Below are 27486 nucleotides of genomic sequence, written 5' to 3'. Positions count from 1 at the left end.
GGTTTCTTTTCAACCTAGAAGCACATGCTTGTTGAAAGGTTCAGTGAGACTCACACCCTTCAAGAGAGACTGGGACAATTTACAGTTTCAAGACAAATACTATGATGTGCCCGTTTTGATTAATTATCACCTTCTTGCGGCTTGTTCGCAGCTGAATCGCGAAGTGATATTTGAGAGGGTGCAAACCCATCTGAAAATGAGGAAAACTTTGGTTCACAAATTTTGAACCCAAAACCCTTGAGCAGAGCTGGGTGAAAATTTTCTAAATTTTTTTTTGACGGAAAATTGTGGGGGGTTGACTAAATAAAAAAGTTCAGGGAAAGTGCCTGCTTTCTGTGGAAAAGATGGGCATGTCAAAAAAATGAAAACTGACATTTCTTTGCTTTTTGTCTGAAACCCAAAAGCATTTTAGTTTTTACATTTTTGTTTTTTCAAAGAAATGTTGAAATCTTCTGCAGAAAAGTCCCCATTTTCTGACCGACTGCCACTGAGCTTCTTGTTCTAATGCCATCCCCATGTGACAGGTACAGTATTATAGAATCATAGACTCATAGGGATAGAAGGGACTGCAAGGGTCAGTAAGTTAATGATTGCTTCTAGCTGTTACTCAAAAGGCTTCCTTTGTAACTGTGTATTTTTGATTCCTCATTATTATACATGGTTTCATAACATACTATATATTATACATCGGCTGGGCAGAATTTGATTTGTATTTTTGTGTAATTTTGATGGATAATATTGATGTTTAGTTGTAATTATTTAGTCTATTTTTATCTGTTTACATTTTCAGTTGTGGGAAATTATATGGGATCAACCAATAATTATTTAATGACAGTAGACTTCGAGATTCAAAAAGTTAAAGCTTTATAATTGTTGGAACACAAATTGTCCACATCACATATCAACATATACAAAGTTAATATCTTTAAATCAAACTCTAATGAGTTCTCAAGCAGCATCCTTCTTACTTTGCTTATCGTAAATTTCAATTATCAACATAAATATTTCTCCTAGGTTTGTGTGTACACAATGAAATCCATGTTTACTGACATTTACAGATAAAAATCCAGTCCTTCCAAGTGTAATTAGACAGCACACATGGCCTACATTTTCAAAGTGACTAGTGATTTTGGGTGCTATTGTAATAATTGGCAACAAATTAAACAGTGTCTCCATTCTTGGGTGCCCAATTTGAGAAGCCTTAAAAAGGTGCTCAGCACTTTCTGACGGCCAGGCCCAAGGTGTCTCAAGTTAAGCACCAAAACCTGAGGCACCCAAAATCACTCATCACTTTTGAAAACATAGGGCTCTCTGTACAGAATCTGCACAGTGACCCATGGTTTTCTGCAAGGGTCCCACTCTTCAGCACACTAGCAGAAGTTTGAGTTGTCTCGTTAGACTAACCTCTAACTTGGTAAGGCAATTCACATCTTTTCATGTATTTGTACCTGCTCCTGTGTTTTCTACTCCATGCATCTGATGAAGTGGGTTCTAGCCCCAAAAGCTTGTGCCAAAATAAATTTGTTAGTCTCTAAGGTGCCACAAGGACTCTTCGTTGTTTTAGCAGAAGTTTAGTGAAGGAACCAAAAGCTACAGGGGTGTCAAAGAGCTCATCCTACCCAAAGCCGAAAATCTCAGTGGGGGAAAGGTAGGCCCAGGCCAGGCTGGAGCCATAGCATCTCTTGGCTGTGACTCTGCCACTGTCTGTGACAGGAAAGGAAGTGGGTGTCTCTTAAAGGGCTCACCCCACAACTTATTCACAGCTTGGAAATTCCCAGCAGTGTGACCAGCAGGATGGGTGAGAGCTGCATGTTAGTGGAGCAGCTCCCAGGCAGATGCAGATTAAGATTTACTGGGGCCCTGGACACAAAGAACATTTGAGTCCTCCACACCCTGGGAGCCCAGAGGTGCCAGCACTGAAGGCTCCGGGGAGCCATGCCCCCCCACTTTTTAACATAGGCATAGTAGTCTCAGGCAGGTGCGAAGCGGCGGCGGCATGGGCGTAGTTTGGGGGGCAGGGAACATTGCCCCCCCCGCAAACAGCAAGCTTCAGGCCAGAGATAACAGGAGGAGTGATGCCACACGTGGTGGCTGCCTTGGGCACAAAGCCCAGGCAGCAGCAGGGGCAACCTATCACTGGGAGCAGGAGGGACCTGGCAGGGGCAGCCTGGCAGCAGGACCGGGGCAGGCACTGAGTGAGCCCAGGCAGAGTGCAGCAGCTGCTGAGGCTGGGCCAGTAGCATTGGGAGCTGTGCCGGAGGAGTCCTCCCTGCCCGTTTCTTTCCTGCCTGTGACCTAGCCGGGGCAGGGCATCCTCTCCTCACAGAGCGTTCTGCTGGCCCTGGGGAGGGGGCAGGAGGCTGGACTGGAGCCCCTGCCCTGGGTCCCACTGGCAGCGGCATGCCCCGGGGGGCGGGGACTTGGGCTGGCACCTGCTTGTGGGCACCCCAGCTCCCACCCAGGGCAGATGGAGTGTCTGGGACTCCTCACAGCGACCTGGGCTCCCTGGGAAGCTCTTACCACTGCTCGGCTCCTGATTCGGGGGAAGAGTTGGAGCAGGGGGCAGGGCCCCAGTTCCAGAACACCCCCCCCACACACACACTTCTACCCAGGTTCTGGCGCTCCTGCGGGGGACGGGGCAAATGGCTGGGGTCCCTGGGCACGGACCCTGTCGACCTGGGCCCCATTGACCCGTGCAGTAATCTACCACTGCTTCCAAGTAGGTCGCTGTGGCTGCTCCTACCACTGGACGCTCAGAGGCTGCTCTTGAAGGGCTTGGCCTCCAGCAGCTTGAGAAATCCAAGCGAAAGGCTGCAGGCAGACCAGACCCAAGACATGCTCTTGCCCTTTACGTGAAGTAATGGGATAGACCTCTCATGAACCTCTCCAGTGCTCTGCATTCTGAATGTATGCCAAGGAATCCTGAAACCATAACCACAAAGATCCTTCTTGATCCAAATGCAATTTCAGCTGCTGCACAGAGCTGTAAATCAGACCATATACATCTGTAACTGTATGCCAAGAGTTACTCAATTTCACGAACACTTTCTCCAACTTACTGGCCTCTGAACTTGCAGCGTCCTCAGAGGAAAATACTTGGGAGTCATGGCAGACAGTTCAATAAAGGTGACTGCCCGTGCACTGCAGTAGTTAATGATATATATAGGATGTCTAATTGCCTTACAAAGGCAATGGAAAATAATATAAAGTATAATGCGAAGATGTTATATTGAACAAGAGCACATATTGATTTGGGACCCACTTTTTAAATAGTCATGCACACTTACACACACACCCTCATAGTGCATACAAGCATACCTGTATGTATGTATACTCCTGATTTGTGCATATGCATTGGGGGATATACACACCTATACCAGGAACATTGAAGTACTGTGTCCACTCTTGATCACGACATCTTAAGGAAAGTACAGAAGAAACTGAAGAGGTCCAGAGAAGGAAAAGATGGTTACTTTTTTTTTTTTAAATACTCTTCTAGCACCTTTCACCTAAGCATCTCAGAGGATCCAAAGATCTCAAATTCTTCACTAATATTTACAAATTAAGCCACCTAGCAGACGGCCCTTGTGAGGTAGGTAAGTATCATTAACCCCATTTTATTGATGGAGAAACTGAGGCACATAACAGTGAAGTGATTTCCCTAGGGTAACACAGCAGTCTGCAGCAAAGTCAGGACCTCCTCCCAGTCCATCAGCTCTATCACAAGGTCATCCTTTCTGACATCATGGCAGGTTACCATTAGCAATATGATAGGATAGAGGTATGTATGTGACAAGAGCAAATCTAGAATTGCTTCACTTGGAAAGGAGTCTTGCAGGTGAACTTGATTGCTGAATTCAGAAGTATGAAGGGGCGGTATTCCAATTGAGTGCTAAGGATTCCTATAATTAATAATAAGACCAGTCACTTCCTTCTTTTGCCCTCTTCCATAAATAGAAAATTTATGTAATTAATTAATTCAAAATTCAGAAAGAGTAAATGAAGTGAAATACTTCTGATTTTATACTGAGTGTAGTCAACTGTGGAAATCACTTCTTCAGGAGGCCATCAAATCAAACACCCTAGCTGGGTTTCAAAAGGTCAGGATAATTTCATGACCCTTAACATCTGTATCTATGTTTGCTAACATAATAGATCTAACTGAGTCTCATGCTTCAGGATGTAAATTGATTACCTTCAAGGGTAGGAAAGTAATTTCCACTCAGCCACATAGAACATGACATATTTGGCTAAATATATTGGGGTGGGGGGGGACTGCGCTTTTGTTGAAGCATCAGGTATTGATTATGACCAGAGGCAGAACATTGGCTTCAGAGGACCAGTGGTCTGGTCTGGCAAATCCCAGGCTACATACTGAATAAACATAGAAACTGGCTTTGTACATTATAAGATTCCATTTACAGTAACACAATCCTATGCAGAAAGGGACAAAATACAGCCTAACATCCTAGTAACATGATTGGCACCTGAGTTTATATCAAGGTAGGGTTTAGCTTCAGCACAGGCAGTCACTGATTGTCTGCAGGGCAGATGCAGATCTCTGTGTTTCAGCTCATAAGGATGAAGAAAGGAAATAATCCCACAACCAAACTGGGAGCCTTTCTTAAAAGGTAATGTCAACAGCTGATCCAGTCTGGAAATGACAAGGTTCTTTCTGTTGAGGTGGAGGTGTATAGCAAATGCAAGGGCTTCATCACCTTTTACAAAAACCTAACACCTTTCTTTACATAACAAAATATAACATAGGAAAAGGCCTAGGACAAATCCTATTTTTAGCAATCTTCTGTACTTCTGCGCTTAAAAGTAGCCTTGCAATTGCCTCACCAACCGAGTTATTTTTTGCAGTGGTTAGATGGTAAATTAAATTCCTCCCTTCTAAATTACTCTCTTGTAAGTGACCCTGACTTCACTTCCAAGAACATTCCAGAGAGCCAAGCAGAAGCAGTCCATGAACGACAGTGAGGTTCACCACAACCCGTGTCTCGTTAGCTGCCTCTTCTAGAAGGTGATAGAGAAGTGCTCTGCTCGGCCCGTTTCCTACAAGTTAACGCGTCACGGTGTTTACCAAGTGTCACCAAATAGTTTCATTTGCATTCGGGGGGGGGGGCGGGGAAAGGGGGAATCAGAAAACCCAGAAGATGCTTAAATGCAAAAGAGAGACAAAAAATGTACTTGGGAGAATGTGGTGATTATCTGGTCAGGAAACCCACTTGCCTGGGTGGGTGAAATTCCCATCTGTGCAGGGACCCAAGGCAAGACTTACGCAACACTCCCATTCCACTTAAACTGTGTCTTGCACTGCTCATTGCCCAGGGGTGAATGTCTCCATCCTGAAAGCGATTGATTGACTTTGTAGTAAATAATTTAATCTCAATATTTGATCTGAAAGAACAGGAATATCCTTTTTCAATGTGGGAAAAACAGTCTTCCTTAGTGGCTAAAATATTCTCCCAATCCTGCCGCAATGCTCTCCTGGATGCAGAGATACTTTTTGCATTAAACAGGAACCATGCACCAACAGAAGGAAGAGGCATTCAGAATAAGCTTTTCAGAATCACAGCCATGGTAAGGGTACAACACACTCAGCTGCTGCCTAAGAAAAACATAAGGGCCAGGACATTAGCAGTTTTACAGTGAAAGTTGCTCCCTGAGCATATGAAGATAGTCAATTAATAACTCAAATGTTTTGAGATCAAATATTTTCTCTTAAAAGGGTTTTCAGCCAGCTTCCAATTGCAGATCAATAAAAGAGGCAGAGGTAAAGGGCTCTTGAGCTTCCAAGCTAAGCTTTACAAATAGTTCCCCACCTCTCCCTGGGCTGTGCTCCCCAACTCAGACCTGTGCTACAGTTTTGCAGGAGTTCTCTCTCTCTCTCTCTCTCTCTCCCTCTCTTCCCCTTCTTCCTACCTTTTATTATTCCTGTTAGGTTTTATTTACAGTTTACTACTTTTTCTGCTTTATTAAAGATCTCCTAAAACTCATACTATGTGCTAGATCCAACTCCCAGCAAAGATATCTGGAGTCTTTCTAATGACTTCCAAAGGATCTGGATTGGGCCCCAAGTAACTTGCATAGTTTCCTCTGCTTGGTGACCAGTTGTACCGCTCTTGTTTTGGGAAGCGGACTCTGTAACCAGAGTGTATGAAAATGTTTCCTTCTTATATAATCTGATGTACGTCACTTCTCATTCCAATGCCAATATTTTAAAAGAAAAAAAAACAGAGTAAATGGCTGTCAATAGGAATACTTAGCTCTAGCTTAGAGCGAAAACTCAATTAAAAAAAAGAGAACAGCATTTGGGTACCAGTACTCTAGTACTTAGAGCCTGTCACTGTAGTAACTATTGAAACACCTAGGATAGGCAGAGACTTTGATATGCACTTAAAATGTGATTCAGACTATCTTTAGACCATTGAGCTGCCCTGTAGGTTGCCCTGTGCGCTGTGATATTGCAAATTCAGTTCCACATGAAGGGTTCTCACTGAAATCAAAGAAAGCCCCATTCACAGAACCCAGAGCTGAGATCCAGACTGCAGATAAGCAACCCAAAATATGGACCCAGGAGGAAAAGTTTGCCCATAGTTTGGCTGAAGTAAAAAAATTCCTGCCCTCAGTCAGCCCAAGAGTATCTGTATTAACCTGGAGTGCTTTGAAGGCAATATAAACTGAATATAATGTAAAGCAGCTTTGCTCAGATCTTAAATATTTACATTATTGTTATACATGTCAGACTGACAGTGTCTAACATTGAAAACATTCTACCTGGCAAAGAAGCCAAATCCGAATCCAACTGCATCAACTAAAGGGGTGTTTACATATGCTTAATAACTTCCATTTATGAAATCTGTGACCAAAACCAGACAGAAAGAACACTAAAAATGTGTGCACAATACATGTCCTCTGAATATTACAGACTAAATGCTCCATAGATCAGTGAACGCGAGTGAGACTACATATGTAAATCCAGCATGCATGGGCCTATGCTACTCTTTTCACAACCCATGCCATGATTATTATAGATTGTCAGCTAAACTGGGCCATCAGAGGCTTGGCACCAATTGCTTTAAATGAGAGTCACAGATATTCATCCCAGGGCAGAGTCTGGCCCCCAATGGAATTAAAGCACCTTTTAGCTGCATATGCCAATATGTCCGTTTATTACATAGAATAGCAAAATTTCACTATCTCCTCTGACTTGCACCATCATCATGTGTACCTGAGTGCCTCTATGATACCTACCCCTAGAAATCCCTTGATCATCTCAGATTCAAACTTCCTCATCTTTCCTCCCAAGCTCTGCCTCACCCATTTCTACCAGCATCATTGCCACTGCTCTCCCTATCTCCAAGACCTGCAATCTCCTCTCTCTCCACATCTGGGCTCCTTCCATGTCCTACTGCTTCTTCCTCTACATCCTTGCAAAAAATCCAACCTTTCTCCCACATCCTGGCCACTAAAACCCTTGTCCACATATTGGTCTCTCCTTGTCTTTCCCCCACTCTCCTTCTCCCCCCGTAAAAAAACATATACAAAATGCTGCTGTTCGAATCATCTTCCTCCGGACAGTCTGCCAATGTGACTCCTCTCTTGGAATCCTTCCACCTGCTTCATCTCAGCTTCTGCGTCAGAGTGCTCAAAGATTTCCCCTCTGTGACTCAGCACAGCCTTGCCTCTGTCTAGATCTCTGCTCTCATTTCCTTACAAGCATCCCTCTTACATGCTCTGTTTGTACCTTCACTTCTCACCTTCATGACTCTTTCCACACTGCCCCTTACACTCAGAAGTCCTCCACTTCCTTGTGCCTCAAACAACCTCCTTCTCTTCATCCAAATTCCTCCTGGAAACACGTTCTTCTGCAAAACTTTTCACAGTCACTCAGAGCTGATAACCCGGATAGTTACTAAAAATAACTGCATCACAAAGAGACAGCTCTTAACCCATGCTTTGTCTATACCTATTATCTGTGCCTTAATTAGAATGGGAGCTCATTGGTGCTTGTCTTCCTCTGTGTTTGTACAGCAGCAGACACACTGTTATGAATCATAGACTATCAGGGTTGGAAGGGACCTCAGAAGGTCATCTAGTCCAACCCCCTGCTCAAAGCAGGACGAATCCCCAATTTTTGCCCCAGATCCCTAAATGGACCCCTCAAGGATTGAACTCACAACCCTGGGTTTAGCAGGCCAATGCTCAAACCACTGAGCTATTCAATAAATAGTAACATCAAGAAGAAGAAATGAATGATTTTGTCAGATCTGAACCAGATGGCAAGCTCCTGGAGGCAGGGACTGGATCTTCTTCCATATTTATTCAGCACCAAACACACTGTGCATGCTCAATAATAGTATTAATAATGCACAGGCAAAAATAATTTGCCCAGTGCCTACACAGCTTTGAAAAAGCATCCCTTCCTGTACTTTAAACACAGTTATTTTGTGCCTGAATCTATAGGGAGCCCATTTTCAAAAGAGCTCAGCACCTGACAGTTCCCAATGTGACACTTAGGGCCAGGTTTGCAAAAGAGCTCAGCTCTCAATGTGTCAGGTACTTTGGAAAATATGTCTTCTTCTGACTGTGACTGAACCGGAGCTGAGCTCTTTGGAAAACCTGGCTTGGTACGTCCTGCATCAGAGCTGTTCTGACAAAAAGATGGTTGAAAACACAGACCCATGACAAGAACCGCTGCTACTTGCAAATGTTAATACTCTAAAGATCCAGTTTATTTATATAAACTCCTACCATTTTGGAGGAGTCGCTGCAATGTACTACGTCACCTCACCGTTGTGATGAATCAGCCTCCATATAACAAAGGGTAGTTTCACTGGGCCTTAACAGTAGGGCAATAAGCAACTGCTCTGGTAGCGTACCATGGTGTAATGCTATTCATAGTAAGAATTCTTGGAAAACCCATTCAACACTCAGCACTCTATATGTACCTTGAGGTAGCATGTGATCAATGAAAGAAACATTCCAATTTAATTCTGATTGTTCTGGATGCACAAAATGCTCCAGTAGAACGTGGGTGGGGTGGGAGGTGTGTAATGTTTAGAAAGCATTCAGAAGACAGGCTGATTGGAGAGAAGGCAGAGCACTTGTTAACTGCCCAAGCATTCAGCTCAGACTGAGTCTGCTCAGGCTTCTGGAAGTTGGATATTAGGAAAAACTTTTTCACTAGGAGGGTGGTGAAACACTGGAATGCGTTGCCTAGGGAGGTGGTGGAATCTCCTTCCTTAGAAGTTTTTAAGGTCAGGCTTGACAAAGCCCTGGCTGGGATGATTTAATTGGGGATGGGCCCTGCTTTTGAGCAGGGGGTTGGACTAGATGACCTACTGAGGTCCCTTCCAACCCTGATATTCTAAGATTCTATGATTCTATAAGTAATTTGTTCACAGTGGCGTTTGCTCAGGGGCTGCAAAACAGGCATTGTCAGAGTCAAGCTCACACTAACCTTCTATCATATGTCTCACTTGTGTAGTCACTACATGCCAGTAACTTGATACTTTAGTCCTGGTCTACACACAGTTTACGTACCAGTATAACGACATTAGTTAGGGGGATGATTTTTTTTTTACTGAAATAGTTATACCAGTACAATGCCAAATGTGGACACAGTTATATCAGTATAAAAGGTTTCTCACACCGGTATAGCTTATTCCCCTTCCTGTATGGGAATACACTAAACCGATGTTTGCACTATTATCCTGGTATAGCGGTGTCCATACTAGGGTGGGAGCCGTAGCACTTTAACTTGACCAGTATAATTAAAATTGTACAACTTTTGTGTTTAGACAGCCTTAGAAGAGGGGGCTGTTCCTTTGTTTTTAATCTTTTTTAATCAATGCTGTTTTACGCACTATTTTACATGTTAAATATACAGGAAAAGATGATGACAAATACTACAAGCAGAAATTGCATGTCCAAGTAAACTGAGTGTATGTAACAACATACACACTGTATAACAGCAACATCAACACACACACCCTTTGAGAACACAGAGGACATGATTGAAGCACTGAAAAGATTAGAGATTGAGGCAGCTAGACCCAGATCCAGATTCTTCAGAGATCAGAGGCGTGTGGATTCAGGGACGCTGTTCAGTCTATACTAGATGGGGTAAGCTATGAAGTTCATAGTATTGCCAATTCTCATGAGTTTATCACAAGTTTCTGGAATCAAGTGGTTGCATGAGAATTTCGCTTTTATTTTGAACCCCCCCCCCCAAAAAAAAAAAGAGAGAGAGCACATTTCTTGCCTGCATGGCTGCAGAGGAAAGTCTGAAAACGTGACCCAAATAAGAAGAGAAAGAAAAAACCCAAATATTTGTTGTTCAAAACTCAACATTTTAAAGCCAATCTCATGGTTTTGGGAAGTCAGATTCATGATCTCTGAACACTTGGGGTTAGCAATACCGCAGTTGAGTTCCAGATCCAAAGTTCCTCAGAGTTCAAGGGCATTTGGGGTGCCTACATAGACTATTAAAATGGGAAAGGAAGAGAAGTGTAAAGACAAAGTGTAGAAAGGAAAGGAGGAGGGAGCGGGGCCAGGAGCAGCTCACTTAACAAAGAACAAATCTCACTGAATATGAAGAATCACACTGCAGTTCATAAAGCGCCCTGACTGAAACTCACAAAAGCAAGGTAATTCAAAACCCTGACAAGCCTTGCCTCTGAGGGAAGTGCCGTCAGGACAGTCCATGACAAAAGAGAACTTTGAAAAAATGTGTGAGATTAAAGCTCAGATTGCATCAAACATTCCTTGGTTCTGGTTTTGTTGTAAACTCAGTGCTAAACCCAGGAATTGCTAGGGTTTATGGGGCTTTTGAATGAGCCTGGGTCCAGGACTGAGTGAGCCTGATAAGACTGACTGTTTAATGTCAAAACCTTGTGAAATTCGCAGTTCTGACCCAAAGCCAAGTGAAATCTGATAGTTTTCACTGGGCATCGCTTTGAAGTTTGGGGTCAGTTTTAATCTCAAACTCAGGGGGGCAAATCTGATGCACATTGAACTGGGAGGAAAATGTTTGAGCAACAAACCCCTGCAAAGCAGAAAGGGCGGAGTTCAATACAGCTCAAGGTCTACGGGCAGAATTCTCCACTGCCACGTGCACACCTCCACTGCCACACAGCTCTCTGTGGCACCCTCTGCATTTGGTCCATGCTCAGAACTCACACTGACCAGCAACAGAGAATCCCCATGCAGAGAAGAGTGCAGACATGCAGAGGGGAATCATGCACCATGTATGCTGCACCATGCATGCTGCATAGGCACATTCATGTGAGTTAAGGGCACAGTTCCAACCTTACCTTGGAATCTTTCTTCATCTCTATTTAAATCAGACCCTTAATATTACCTTAAAATAATATTAAAATGTTTCTGTTTAATCCGTGGTTTATGGGTGGGTTTTCCCAAGGCTCCCAAAGAAGTCAGTAGTAAGACTCCCACTGGTGCAGCTAGGCTAGTGCTGAGTGCTTTTAAGAACTCCACCCTGTATTTCCCACCAGATAGTCCTGGCCCTTAAAACATTCCTTTTGTCCTCCAGGGGTTTTCCCACCCTGCATGGAGCATTCCATTGAAGTTCTTGTAAAAGAAGACACCCCTTTTCCTGTAAACCAGGACTGCATACATGTACAATAACCAACACCTTCGCTCTTTGATGCTGTTGGATTTACTTTTTCCCCAACCGTCCTGTTTTCACACACACACACATATACCCACACACGCTTCAAGAAACCCCCCATTACATTTGCTGTAATGTAAACAACCCCAAATTATTACTTTCCCCTAAAGACCACTGCTGGCAGGATTCAGTGATAAAGCTCTGCCAAAACAGTCTTTGGCATTGAGCAACAGTTTGCAAAAATACAGAGATCCTTACCATATGGTATTAGCAACAAGCTGGTAACATTAAATTGGTTTGGAAAGCCACAAGGAAATGGTAAGTTTCTTAGGCCAGGTCTACATTACAAACTTCTTTTGCCGGCCATAGCTGTGTCGGTCAGGGCTATGATGGGGTGTGATCTCTGACCAACTATGCAGGCAAAGTCCCTAATGCAGACACAGTTAGATCAGCAAACTAGATTTTTTTCTAGTACTGCTTATTTTGCTCAGGGGGCTGGAATAAGCTATACTAGCAAAACTGCATCCACATCAGGAACACTTTGGCAGTATAATATACCAGTAAAGCAGGGATCGGCAGCCTTTGGCACGTGGCCCACCAGGGTAAGCCACCGCTCCGGGCCAATGGGGGCTGCGGGAAGCGGCGGCTAGCACATCCCTCGGCCTGCGCCGCTTCCCACAGCCCCCATTGGCCTGGAGCGGCGAACCGCGGCCAGTGGGAGCTGCGATCGGCCGAACCTGCGGACACGGCAGGTAAACAAACCAGCCCAGCCCACCAGGGGGCTTCCCCTGGGGGGCCGTGGGCCAAAGGTTGCTGATCCCTGCAGTAAAGCTATACTGGCAAAGCCTTCCTAGTATAGGCCTGAATGTAGCGTAAAACTTTGCTTCATCTGTTTTTATTGTAGAGTGAGTTTAAGTTCAGACCATTCAAGTGGCTGCATTTTATTCCCTTTAATAGGAACAGGGGTAGGAGGTGGAAATTGTCCATAAAAGATACAGAAAGGGGGAATAAAAGAAAACCCTTACAATTCCAAACTTATCTCAAGAAATATTGAAAATATTAAGGTGATTTCCTGGGGAGTTTGAATTTCAAGTCCTTGTGGTTTTTAAAAGAAAACTCAGAGAGCTACGGTAAAAGTTAGAGTGCTAGTTTGGCGCACAACAGCGTATTGTACGATACGGACATGTTGCACCTTATTATATTTTGTGTTCTTAGTAAATAGCTGAGTTAATGTAATGGGGCTGAGATTTTGTTAGGACATGACCTTACATTTTCTTTTTGCCCGCAATGTCATACAATCCCAATCCCCACTTGCTGAAAGGAGCCAAACCCTGAGGAATCTACTTACTCCTTACTCAGGCAGAACTCCCACTGGGCCAAATTCTGAGGCCCTTAGCAGCTTTTATCAATGGGTGTTTTGTATCAATGGGTGTAGCTGCCACTGGAGCACGAGTCCCCGATGGGAGAGGTCCCACCCCAGAGACTCTTACAGATTTGGGACGGGGCAGCACAGTGGTTTTCATTTGATAGCTCTCTGGAAGATGTAAAATGGGTGGAAGGGCTACCCATCACCCCTGAAGAACACATGACGGGGCCTCTGTCCCAGAGAGGAAGTGGGAAGAGGAAGTCAGACCACCATCTTCCAGAAGACACCTCAGATTGGGATGGGATGGGGGAAGGGCAGCTAGGGCACCAGCTGGGGGTAGGTACCTGTGGGATGGGAGCAGGAACTGGATGCCTTACAGTGGTGCAGATAGAATCAGCCCAGGTCCACAAACTGCGCATGGACCCAAGCTGTTGTTCACAGGAGACTAGAACATGAACCCACCTTGTCTGCAAGTTCCAGGAGATGCACTGCCCAACTCATGAATTCTGTTCCCAGAGTGACATTCATATATGGCTAACCAAACACTTGTATGCTGCATAACCATGGACCGCTGCATGACCCTCCTTATTGGGGAGCAAAGGGGAAACGTCACAGTGTCCCCAAATTCTATATAGCACCTAATTCTGCAACAGAAGGAACACTGTGTAGCAAGCTTGTGGAGCCTGGCATGATGAGCCTCGTCTACAGTGCTTGTTTTGAAATGAAAATTCAAGTTCTCAGAACCGACACACCTCCAGTATGCTTAGCAGTGTACAAACCAACAGCCATTGGCTTGCATGACTGTCTGCCGTTCCCTGCTGTAAAGATTTTGTAGTCCTTATTGCACACAGAATATTACTTAGCTCTTAACTTCAAAGTCCTTTACCAACATTGTCTCATAACTCTCCTACGTTATATGTATTATTATCCCCATTTCTGAGATAGAGCAGCTGAAGCAGAAAGGAAAGCGACTTGTTTGAGGCCCCAGTGGGAGTCACTGGAGGTGTAATTTCCAGCTCAGGGAGACATACCTGTGCTAGCTCTGATCGAGCCCATGGGCGGTGAGAGTGGGTACCTGCCCCCAGGATGGTCCTGTCTGAAAAAGTAGGCAAGTATTTGGGGCTGCCAGTCCATCCCGCTACTCACACTGCTAGGACTACACAGGTAGTCAGTCAAAGTCAATCAAAGCTAACATGGGAAAATTACACCTTCTGCTCCAGTGTGGATACACCCACTGTCAGAATCAGGGTTAGAATTCAGGAGATCCTGCACAAAGACTACCAAGCAGGCCTCACCTCTCTCACACCAAAAATTCAACTTTCGCAAAAACATTGAGCCCTTACGCGTCCGGTTAGCCACGAGGCATGGAATTAAGCAACTTCTAAAATAATTGCGCCAGATTGCCAACTGATGTAAATCAGAGTCTCTCTGATGCTATTGTGTCATTACAATTAGCAGCCAGTCTGAAAGAGAAAGTGTGCGTGTACATACACCAGTGTGCACACAGCAGTGAGAGAGAACAAATAATGGATAGCATCCATTGGTGATCAGCCTGTCTGGAACACATAGGAAACCAGATTTATTTAATATGGAAATCCCAAAGCTAGGAGAGATTACTAAAATTAGCTGATTAGAGAACTGGAATTGAAACTTTCTCAGCTTTCATTTGTATGGGCCAGAGTGTTAAATCTTTCACATAAAGCACTCTTCTCCCAAGTGTGGATCAGAAGGCTGAGTTAAATGAGCATTAACAAAAAAAAAAAAACAAAAAAAAACCCCCAGAATACAAAATTTAAACAAAACTAACAATTCCCTTACACCTAAATTGCTGTTTTCAGTCTCTTTCCTGGTGATGTCATAATCTCACTTAGTTCATCAGCGGGCCACAGGCACCGCTAGTAAAAACAGGGAAATTAAGACATGGTGTTTCTAAGGTAAAATAAACAAATAACTAAAGCAGAAAACAAATATTTGAAACCAACCACCAAATAAAAACCAAATTAGGCCTTCTTTACACAACATCAAGCAGCAACTTGAGAGCATGCACAATTCAATTTGCTTTTCGGCTGCACAGGTCACTTTGTAACAGAAAAACAGTCATTCCCTATCCAGCACTTGCCTAGTCTCCAGTTTTCATTGGACTTGGGAGGTAGTGGGTCAGCATGCGGAACTTGAGGACGAGAGCCAGCAGCTTCCAAGTTCTAATCCTAGATCCACCACTAATTCCCTCTCTAACCTTCGACAAATAACTTAAACTCTCTCTACCTCAGTTTCCCCATCTAGGAAAACTCAGAAGCGGCCTGCAGTAACAACAGAGTTAGAATCCTGCCTCTGACACTTTTCATACCTTTGGCCAATGTTAGCTGTGAAGCCACAAAGAATAACTAACAAGAAAGGAAAAACAACGAGGAGTCCTTGTGGCACCTTAGAGACTAACAGGTTTATTTGGGCATAAGCTTTCGTGTTCTAAAAGTGGGGTTTAGCCCAGGAAAGCTTATGCCCAAATAAACCTGTTAGTCTCTAAGGTGCCACAAGGACTCCTCATTGTTTTTGCTGATACAGACTAACACAGCTGCCACTCTGAAACAAGAAAGGGAGAGCACTGCTGCAAACACCAGATTCTGAGCTGCTGAAAAAGCGCCATTGGAAGCCTTGACTCAGAAGAACTGGCACGGATGTAAATGGGTCGATGAAAAAGAAAAATGAAGGCTGCTCTTTTGAACCCTGAGGATTAATCTGTTTGCCTTCAACATAACTAGCTCCAAGGTAGGGAACGAGCCCAGTTTCTGAAATGGTCACTTTCGTCAGACGTTCCAGCTGCAAATAACAACAACCTGCTCCGATTTGTAATACCCTTTGTAGGTGATTATGGGAAACAAAAAAGAACTAAATTCAAAGCAGGTTTTCAACTGGGGAGAATCCAAAAATGCTGACTGAGGAGGAGAACAAAGCCAGATGGCATCTGTTGGTATTGTTACGGATTATGCAGTGTAAGGCAATAGGAAACGAGCAGAGAAAAAGAACCAGTTTTGCCTCAAATTTCCACTATTGCCAGATGGACATGCTGGGGCAACTGCAAAATGATCATCGTGTGTTTCGTATTTCCTCTCAGAATGTACTTCGAGATTTGCATTAGGCCAGGCATGAATTTTTATCTAACGTTTTCCTTGGGGTTTACTAGCTGTTTAGAGCATTCAGCCTAAAAAGCACTCCCTCAAACTCTTGCCACAAAAAGAGCTGAAACTATGATACTAATTAAAACCACACTCTTTGGTATCAAGAAGACATGCTGTTATTTTCATTTGTGCTCTTGAGAAGCTGTTAATATGGGCAACGCGTCTGGAACATTTTCCTTCCAAACAGAACGTTCAATGCCCCCTCCTGCTCAAGGCGGCATGTTTTATGAACTTGTCAGCAATCTGGGTCTTTACCGGCGTGGGGCAGGAAGGCTCAGATACGATATTTACAATAAAAGATTTATTTTAAAATGAGGTGTTTGCCAGCTTAACATCATGAAAAGCACATTGAGAGAAACTGAAACATCACATTGCATGACGAGAACAAGCTAAACAAGTGTCCTGACTCACACCCAATGAGCCAAATTGAGAGACTCGTCCTGAAAAAGACTTAGGCCTAAATTTTCAAAAGTGGCATCTGATAAGCCTGTTTCTGGATATCTGGCTTAAGCCCCCTAAGGCTCATTGGTTGCTGCCTGCACCATTTGTGGTCATTTGCACCAGTGTAAACACCACTGAAGCAGAATGGTGGCATTTTACAGTCACTTTACATGTATCTACCTTAGATTCTTACACAGCCCTCACGGCTGTGGTATCTCAGCACCTCACAGCCATTAACATATTTATCCCCACAACACTCCCCGTGAGCAGGGCAGTGTTGTTAGCCTCACCATGCAGAGGGGAAACGGAGGCACAGAGAGGTTTAGGGCTAGTTTTTTAAAGGTATTTAGGCACCTAAAGCAGGGCTAGCTCTACAGTTTTTGCAGCCCCAAGCAGTGAAAAAAACTACCGCTGTGGACGGCAAAAGGGAGAGACTGCCACCAATTTGCCACCACGGCCAGTGGAACAGACAAGCTGCCACCGAATTGCCGTGGCTGCGGAAACACTGCCGCCCCTTTCCAACTGCCACCCCAAGCACCTGCGTGGAATGCTGGTGCCTGGAGCCGGCCCTGGCCTACAGATACAAATAGGTGCCTAGTAGGTTTTTCAAAAGCACGTAGGTGCCTAACTCCCATTGGCCCTGGGAGTTAGGCACTTAGGAGCTTTTGAAGATCCCACGATCTTTTTCACCTATCTTTAGGCGATTAAATACCTTAAAAACTATGGCCCCATGTTACTTCTCCAAAGTCACACAAGACATCTGTGACAGAGCAGAGAACCAAATGTGCTTCTGTTAAATTCCGGGCCAGGGCCTTAACCAGTGAATGATCCTTCCTCTCATGATGAAGGGTGATGGTGAATCCAGCATCTAGGTCCGATTTTCCAGGGTGCTGAGAATTTGCAAATCCCATTGATTTAAAATGGAATCCCAGTGCTCAGCACTTCAGAGAATCAGGTCGTCAGCATCTTAGGTTGGGCACCCAAAATTAATGGGTGCTTTTGAAAATTATGTCTACACTACCCCCCGGATCGACGCTCTGGGGATTGATGCATTGGGGTCGATTTAGCAGGTCTAATGAAGACCTGTCAAATTGACCACAGATCGCTCTCCAGTTGACACCGGTACTCTACCCAGAACGAGAAGAGTAAGGTTAGTCAATAAGAGAATGTCTGCTGTCGACCCAGCATAGTGAGGACCCCGCAGTAAGTCAACCTAAGCTACATCGACTCCAGCTACGTTATTCACATAGCCGGAGTTGCGTAGCTTAGGTCAACTTACTGAGGTAGTGTAGATATCAGTATTTAAGGTAGCCTTTACTTGCATAAGTAAAGGTACAGGAGAGCACCCTATGAAAAGACTTTCCCATCCCCTCAAGCATCACTCCTGGGACCACCGTAGTACATAACATCTCACCAGAGTGGCTATGACACCTGGTTTCTATTTGGGAATGTGGCTTTCAGTGCCTTTGTTGACTCAAAGCAAAAAACTCAGCTTCCCTTTTTCACTGCCACAGGGATAGCCAGTGTTTTAATTCATGTGGTACAGAGGGTGAGTGCTTTTTATGTGCATTTGGTGGTATTTAACTTTGACAGCCTCCTGCCCAATTATTTAACTTTGGATTCACCAGCAATACAAAGAACCCATGTAAGTTACAAAAACAAGTTAATGCATTAAAAAAAATATGACTTCAGCAAAGAAGTTAAGCTACACAGGCAAATATGTGTAATTTGTTACATGCTTCTATTGTGCTGGGATCCAAAGTAATAAAATATTCCTGTAATGCTAGAACCGTGGGGCCCAGCCCTAATAAGATGTTCAGATTCCAATATTAGTTTTGCTACAGTATATTCTGACTCTTGTTATTAAAACAGGCATTACACTGCTAACCTCCCTAACATGTTCCTAACAATTTTATTTATTTTTTTTTACCACCAAGGTAAAAGAGATTTATATCATGTAATGCGAGTGCTCGATTGTTTTTGAGATGCATACATCTTTTGTCAATCTATGCAACTGTAAAATGGAAACCTGTGCATACCCAAGGCATCAGTAATAAAATCCCGGTGGTTGGCTGCTTTATTTTATTGTGGGGGAAGGGTTGGTAAAGGGATGGACTGCTTTAAAAATTCCACATTTCTCAAGTCCTGCTTTTCATTTGGGGTTGACAGGCAAAGTTCGGAACACATCATTACGACTTCGCAGTCACTGCTAAAGGTAATGCTCATGTTACAAATGAATTAATAGGAAACACTTACCTTCCCCACTAGCTTGCCTTTCCTGTTCATGCAAAGGTAAAAGTCTGTCTCTTTCCCTTTGATCCGGACTTGACTGCCAAATGTGTCTGTTTCCACTAGAAGCTGGGCTTGTAAAAGGAAGAAGAAAAAAAGGCATTTACCAGCGCAGTCAGATCAAGTCATGGCATGAATGAGGTAAGTCAAGAAGTTCTCCTGTGTCCACCTGGATCACTGAATGTAGACACAGTCCATATGGAAAAAAACCCCACACAACCGACCAACCCACACACCTTACCTCAGGCTGAATTCTGCTCTTGGTTACACAGGTATAAATCTAAAATAATGCTACTAACTTTATCTGATTACCCCAGATTTACATCAGTGTAACTGAGAATATATACACACATGCACACTTTTACTGCCCAGATTAACAAAGCTATATTAATATTTTTGTGTGGGGAGGGGAGTCCCCCTGTAAAATGTCTTGTGAATTACGTTCTCAGGAATGGTGCCATTAACAGCAAAGTGAAAACTAAATTCTTTACCACAGGCCAATGTTTGGTGTGCCAGCCCTAACCGAAACAGACAAAAGTGCGCTTGATTCTCATGGCCCCTTCAGGCTGTGGCAATTTCACTGAAACCGACAACAGGGAGCAAATTAGTACCATTGCTTTGGTGCCTTTTTTGATGGGGACGCCGGCTATTTAAAAGTCCTGTATGTGTCCCCTGGCATACTCAGGAGCCCACCAACTACCATTGTGACAATCCCGTGGGGCAGAGCCTAGAATCCTGCCCATGGCTGGGCATTTAATGCCTTACACAACGTAACCTGGTCACCATGTTGGAGTGCAGAGTTTCCCTGGCCCTGCCTCCATGGTGGAGGATGGTTTTCTTCTCTAAGTTAATATGCCACTTGCCATGTCACAAGTTTGTTGTCAGAGATGGGCCAAAATTGGCATCCAGGTCTGCAACCCATCGCTACAACCACCCCCACAATGGGGAGGCATTTGGACCCAGAATTTCATTTTGTCTCATTACAGAGTTAGGGGCCAGCTGCAACATTCAGTTCAGGACCAAGGTTAAAGCCAAAACATCCTCCCATAAAGTTTGGGGTGTTCAGATCTGGCCTTTCGGCCCAGGCCATCTCTAGAGCTCAGAATAGAAAGCAGACATGATAGAAATAAAATCTGAGAATGTCTAAATGTCAGTGCACGGAAACCCGGGCCCTGTACTGGAAATTCATACGAATTAATTCTTACCCTAAAAATACAGCTATGGCCAAACACGGAAGAATGTTTGATCTGTGCTACAGAAAGTCACATTCTTTTTGACCTTCATATTTCAGAACTGTAAAACCCTCTAAGAGCAAATATGTTCACTGTAAGGATTTACCAAGGGGATAGAAATACGAGTTTGTTTCATTTAAGCACATTAATATTTTTCCCACTTGTAAAGTCAGAATTTGGCTTTTTCAGCAGTGTAAATATCACAAAACTTTAACCCTCAATGGAGATTTCCTTCTGCAGCTCAGACAGAGATGTGATTTTTGGTATTTTTATTCTTACAATTACCAAATGTTCAACAGATGCTTACATTTATTTAGATTCTTCATTTGTTAAAAGGGTATCCCGTGAAATTAAACCTATATCAAGGGAGAGAGAAATTATTGTTTAAGTGTCTAACAGCAGATGGATTTAACATGTATGTGTATTATATATATTTCAGTGTCTAAGAAATGTACCAACCTACTTGACCACTGGGGCTGGTGGGTCAACCTACTGCTGATTATTTGGACCCTCCCTCAGCTGAGGAGGTGGGCACCAAGACCCACTTCATTTGGGCGGGGGGGGGCAAAGAAACCAGAAATTGACATTGTGGGAGACAAAAAAAGAACAAACAAGGATAGGGGTGCAGGTCAAAACAAGGGATCCAGAAGGCGACACCAGGCAGGGAACCCCAGATAATGCCCACTGCTTCAAGAAGGTGTCCAATGAGTTAGTTTGGACACCCCTCAGAGGAACCCTGCCCAGAAGTGGGAACAATTAAGGGACCAGAAAATAGCATACATGGAAGCTCTGAAGGCTGAAGTCCTCCATTTATCTACAGACCAGGGAGGGCATAGGCAATAGCAATGCAAGTTACCTCCACACTGACAGCATGCCTCAGCCTTCTTCTGGAAGCACTGCCTCTATGGGCTAGAGAGTAATTCATTCTCCGTGTCCATTCAGTTAAAACTACTAAGTGTGATGCTGACCATCAGGTAACAACTCTTGGTCACTTTGGTTTGAGAATTATAAAGGGCAACATAACAATGAAAAGACTTCATATTCCATTACCAGTTTCTTCAGTCATCTCTTACCCCTCTGATGGCTTTAATTTTAGAGATAAGCAACCTGCACCTTTTTAATCCAAAGGATTGTTTCACTAGGGCAGAACACAGACGTGAACGCGGCGTAGGTTAGAAATCAGAGGACACACCACGTCACCTTCAAACTACAGCATGTATGAGTAATATCCAGGCTGATTTTAATTTGAAAAATATCACCTTCAAAAGAGGCCGGTTCCCTGCTGTGAAAATTAAAACCATCTGGACAGAGTAATTTCCAATAATTAATCTAGCTCTCCTTTGACACGGCTACTAATTAAAATATGATACCCCCTCTTTTTTGCCAAATAAAGAATTTAAATAAAGTTTAAAGATCTAGTAAAATAATGTCATAATTTTAGAAATAAATTGAACTTACCTTTCCTCCTACTCTCCCTGGGCTGCAGAAGGTTATGTCTGTGCCCTCACATCATCATGCATTAGTACCCAGAACAGAAACTGAGAGCAGCAGCCTTGATGGGAAAACATCAAGAGTGACGTTTATACCAATAAAAACAGGCCCCCAACAAAACCCACAAAGGGGTTCTCAAATTCTAGAAGCAGTTATTTCAGCCAAGATTTTCAAAAGTGGGTGCCCTTAGTTAGGCTCCTGAGTGTACATTTAGGACCCTAAATAAGAGGCCTGATTTTCAAAAGTGCTGAGCACTCAGCCACTCTCATTGAGCTCACTGGGAGCTAAGACATGTTCAGCACTTTCAAAAGTCAGGTCAGACTTATTTAGATGCCTATATATGGACTTAGAAGCCTTACTTGAGGCACTCACTTTTGAAAATATTGGTCTTGTGCTCCTCGGTTGTTAAAATGTTATTAGCTGAAATTAAACTTTTATCCAGGTGAGATACAAATTATTGTTTAGGAAGCTAACTGCAGGTGGATTTACAGCTATGATTCTTTTTCATGCTTGAGTTTTTTCATTATTTGTATTACTTTTAGGGATCGTGACACACGCTGGATTGACAACCCACCAAAGCTCTGTCCTTCTTCCACAGAAATCAGTGGGAGTTTTGCCATCATGCAGACAAAGCACAGATAATTGCATAAACTTCTATATCTTGCCCGTGTGTCTCAATGATTCTCTATGGGCACCAGGCCAAATCTTGTTCTCCGTTATAATGACGTAACCTCACGGAAGTCAATGGGGCTACTCCTGATTTCCCGTGGTATAACCAAGCGCAGAATTTGGCCCTCCAAATTCTAGAAGTGGAGAGGCCAATTCAGTCTCAGTGGCCTATTCCAACCTTGATCTCTCTGCTGACACTACCAGTCACAATGATGGTTTCTGTGATATGGACACATATCCACCAGAACCAGGATTGATCTTACCAGCTCATTACACATAGGCCAGATGAACAAGGATGAGACAGTAACAATTTTCAGTCACCACAAACATTCAACAAAATGCTTGAATGCAAATTTTCTTGAGTTACCTCTTGGATAAAGTCTCTACATCTCCATGAACAGGTGGAGGTAATTTGTAGGGGAATTTTTCCTAGTTTTTCTGTGGGAATCAGTTAGAGAGGATTGTAGGTTTCTCCCCTGCTGTACTTTTCAGCTGGACGGACTTTCATGACATATTGCTTTGAACCCAATTAATCTCTAGGTGCGCTGTAGGGAGATTGCAATCTTTATATTACGAAGCACTGCACTCCGGTCTGTAGATCAGGTATTATTGTTTAAATTCTTTGACAGTTAGATATTCTGACATATTTTAAAAAAAAATTCTTTAGAGGGTAAAATCTTCTGCTACATGCTTTTCCCTTATTGGCCCATTTAACCTGAACCTTCCTGAGAACTCCCACTGGAAGAAAGTGGAATTCCTCACATGTCTAGGTGAAAAGGATTATATATATATATATATATGTTGAAAAGCTATCTTCCAGCTAAAAAAACATTAAGTCAGGGAGATATTTGACGGTGGTAGAAAATATACCAACTTATCTTTCAAATATTTCCCTTGAGTGGGAGGATGGGAGCCAGAATGGTAGAAAGAAGATATAGGGGGCAATGGAAAAGGCCAAGGCTTGGCTTGCCTATATCATAAAACCTTAAGTTCTGTCCAGTTTCACTGAGAGAAGGCAAACGAGATACAGATAAGTTTAGCAATATGGGGGGGAAAGATTGGATGGATCAGAGGTGAGGGGACTGGCTTCTTGCAAATATGTTTCACATCAAGATCTGATTTTAAGCACCCACAAAGGGTCTCAACCTGCTCACTGAAGTCAACAATTTTGCTATTGACTTCAATGGGAATAAGATAACCCCAAACCCAGATGTCTGAGGAGTCTCTCTCATGGATTCATAAATTCTAAGTCCGGAAGTGACCATTATGACTATCTATTCTGACCTCCTGTACATTGCAGGCCAGAGAACATCCCCAAAATAATTCCTATAGCAGATCTTTTAGAAAATCATGCAAACATCCACTTGGATTTAAAAAGTGCCAGTGATGGAGAATCCACTCTGACCCTTTGTAAATTGTTCCAATGGCTAATTACTGTCACAGTTAAAAATATATGTTTTATTTTGAGTCTAAATTTGTCTAATTTCAACTTCCAGCCACTGGATCATGTTATACTTTTCTCTTTTAGATTGAAGAGGACCATCATTAAATATTTGTTCCCCATGTAGGTACTTACAGACTGTAGTCAAGTCACCCCTTAACCTTCTCTTTGTTAAGCTAAATAGATTGAGCTCCTTCAGTCTATTGCTGCAAGGCATTTTCTACTCCTTTAATCATTCTTGCAGCTCTTCTCTGAACCTTCTTCAATTTATTAACATCCTACTTGAACTGTGGACACCAGAACTGAACACAGGATTCCAGCTGTAGTTGCATCAGTGCCAAATACAGAGGTAAAATAACCTCTCTACTCCTACTTGAGATTCTCCTGTTTCTGAAACCCAGGACTGTGTTAGCTCTTTTGGCCTCAGATCTTCTATTAGGCCCTCCCAGTAAAATGATCAGCACCTGGAGTTCAGGGGGCAAACGTGGCTCCCTGACTTATGGACTCTTTAGCTTAACCTGAGCTTCAAGGTAGCTCTGAGTAGCACCCACTGCAATGTCCTCCAAAGGACTGGCAGATTTGGCCAGAATGCAGGAATGCTGCAGCCATGCCCACTTTCCCCGGTCACAACCCCTGTATCAGGAGCCATGAGGAAGAGGAGCATGGAGCCAGCTGTGCAACCCAGAGATTCACACACACGTCTTCAGCAGGCAGGTTAAACTGGCTTTACCAGCAAAGTCCCTCACAGGGACCAGAATCTGACCCCTGATCCCACATTTTTCTGGTTAGCATCTTGAATTATTACTAATTCAGTGAACAATTTTTAGAGGAGAACACACAAAACCCTTTTCAGTTAACTAATGTAAATGATTTACAGATAAATCCAGGTTGAGGCTGTCTGACTTTGACCACAACTTCTGCAAGGGAGAGCAAGGGAGAGCAGCTTTCCAGTTCAGTTCATCTAAAGCAGAGAGCAGAGGTGGAGTGTGCTTTCCACAAACCTCATCTACCATGTTTAGCTCTCCCTTGTGACAGCTGTAGAAAATAAGATTTACTTTCTTGTAAGACCCTATCTTCTGATGAAAACCCCAGTATTGCTAAGGAAGAATTCATATGTACATCCATGCTTAGAACAGTTGAAACACAGTTTGCCCCAAGAAAAGTTGAATCCTATTACATGACCACAACATATGATAGAATGACCCTGTCTCCACGTTTATGACATAATGAAGAGGGAAGCATGCCAACATTATATAAAGTCTGTGGGGAGCACTAAAACCTGCAGGCCCTGAACAAGTGAGAGAATCTATGCTGCGCACATATTGAAATCATATTTGTACATTTGCATATTTCTCAAAAATTATCATCCCAGATGGTAAAGCCTATATGACCTGATTCTCATCTCACTTACTCCGGTACAAATCAGGAGTAACTCTGGTGAAGTCAGTGGAGCGACCCTGGTGTAAAACTGCTACAAGCGAGAGAAGTACTGGGTGCATAGCCCTTGCCTACACCCATTATATTTAGCAATCTTAAATTATAAGATCAACACAGAGTGTATGTTAAGTTAGAAAACCAGAGGCAGATCCACTGGTGCGTTCCTGCTGATTTGTGCCACTTCAGTGGTAAAAAGCAACCACAATGTGCATCTGACTCCAAGATTTGAGCTGATGTTATTTTTTATCATGACTTTACCCAATAATATACTGTCCAGTTCTGTATCTGTGTGAATGTAAAGGGAGTGGCCCTGAAATTCTGAATCAGATGTAGAATTCCTAAAAAAGAAGGGTCTCTGTTTCAATGAGATTTTCTTGTAGATGCCCAAAAGAACCCATAATCCCAATGCAAAGTAAGAGGTTTGACTTTTTCATACTTGTATTTGTGTGGGAGCTTATCAAGTCAGAGCCCAATTTTGCACACACTTTCACACACAAGTAACACATCTCATTGGCTTCAGCAGAGACCTGAGGCACCTTTCCTCTGAACAAGCCAATAAGACCTGCGCTAAGCTCATCTCAGGGAAAACCACTGACCATATTTTACAAGAACTTGTCTTCAAAGGGTCTCATCCAAGGGCAAGATGTTCTCTAAAGGAGTATGTCAAGGCATGCTATTATGTTTACCATGAGACTTTCCATTCTATTTTATTCAGGTTCTTATACCACCCTCTTCACCATAGTACCGGAGTGCTTTCCAGTAGAGTAGTAAGTGTTATGACGAACATCGGTCACACCAATGTTTTTCAGTCCCAAACATGTTCTCTCCTACTTGGGCTCAAACATAAACGGATACAAGCATAAGAATGCAAAATGTCAGCACCAAGAGTTCATCAGAACATACACAAGGGATGAACCTGACTTGTCGCTCTACTGGATGTCAATGGTGTTAGACCAGGAATAAATCTGGCTCAGTGTTCCCCAAGAGAGCTGTCATCTCAGCCCAGCATGAGGACACGAAGAAGAGCTACAAAATTATGGAACAAAGATGTACTTTTTCAGAACCACCTCACTCCATCTTCCAAAATATGGAATAGATCTTCAAACGGATGATCTATCCCCCCACCAATCCATTAAGCAATCACTATTCCCCAGTGCTTCTGAAGAACTTAAACATGATGGGCTAAAACTTGAAGCATTTAATCAGGCCCTACTTGGGCAAAATTCTTATTAATTTAACCAAAGCAAGGATAGAATAATAACTAAGTAAGGCCCTTCGGATTTGGTCCAATTTTAAAAGTGATTTTTTTAGGATAGTGCTCAAACTATAAGCCACATGCTACAGGCCTGACTGTCCACTGCCTTGAGCCCCCAGGCCCATTAACTGATGTGCAAAGTGAATGCAAAATGCTGCCATTTTGAGTGGATTGCCTTTTGCACCCATTTTGCACAGGTGTACATGCATCATAATGGTGCCAGTAAGTAGAGAATCAGCCCTGCAACTCGTGCAGATGTTTTGTACCTAATTCACCATCAGCTAAAGTAAAAATATACCAGACAGGTGTCAAAAGTCTGCTAAACAAGATCCAGTAGAATGGCAGTGAGGCAATAGGCCACAAGCTGTAAAAATCTGTCGGCGTGGCAAGTAGGGACAAGCAATCTCTGGACTGTGCTTTAGCACCTCCAACTGTCCTGTGACTAAGAAGCAGGCCTGGACAGTGAAACGTAAAATTTAGAAACTGAAATTCCTCCATCACAACAGGGTGTCGTGCTGTCTCCACACACTGCTCAAGTGGACAGTATTTCTACAGAGGCAGGAAAACTGATTGAAAAGCAGCCAGCTTCAGAGTCTGGAAGTAGTGATGGATGAGCCTCAAAAGGTTCAGAAGTTCTATTATGCTTGAATAAGCACCTAAAACTAATGTCCTGGCTCACACACACTCCCATTGACTCAGTAAAGACCAGTAAATAAGGACCTTAAAATTTGGGCCCAAATGCTTAGTAGAACCGTACGCAAGCTATTTGAACCTTTTGGGTTTGGAAATCTCATCAGTACTTCCTTCTCCCCATGAGGGTAGAAAAATACCATGAGAGCAACTTTGTTCTTGGTATTTTGACTCTCTTGTTTCCAGTCCCAGCTGAGACCAAGAAGTGCTGATGTATACAATAAACAAACACCAGAGAACAACAATGATGTAAACTTCACGCATCTTCTTCCTCAAAGTGATTTTAGTTCTGCCCAATGGTTCATGTCAGATCAGATTTTCTCTGACCCACGTTGCCTATCTATCTTTGGAAGTTTGGTGA

General features: G+C 43.3%; 1 protein-coding gene across 1 annotated transcript in view; it reads right to left on the bottom strand.

The window, feature by feature from the left end:
- Positions 1–27486, bottom strand: part of FGF18 (fibroblast growth factor 18) — a 111049-nt gene that overhangs the window by 12528 nt on the left and 71035 nt on the right. Inside the window, exon 5 of the mRNA XM_084636235.1 lies at positions 18878–18984. Within this exon, the coding sequence (XP_084492361.1) occupies positions 18878–18984 (107 nt within the window). The remainder of the gene's footprint in view (positions 1–18877; positions 18985–27486) is intronic.

The sequence above is a fragment of the Lepidochelys olivacea genome, assembly GCF_965140295.1.
Source record: "Lepidochelys olivacea isolate rLepOli2 genome assembly, chromosome: 8".
Taxonomy (NCBI): Eukaryota; Metazoa; Chordata; order Testudines; family Cheloniidae; genus Lepidochelys; species Lepidochelys olivacea.
Note: the sequence above shows the minus strand (reverse complement) of the source record. Positions and strands in the feature narration are given on the sequence as shown.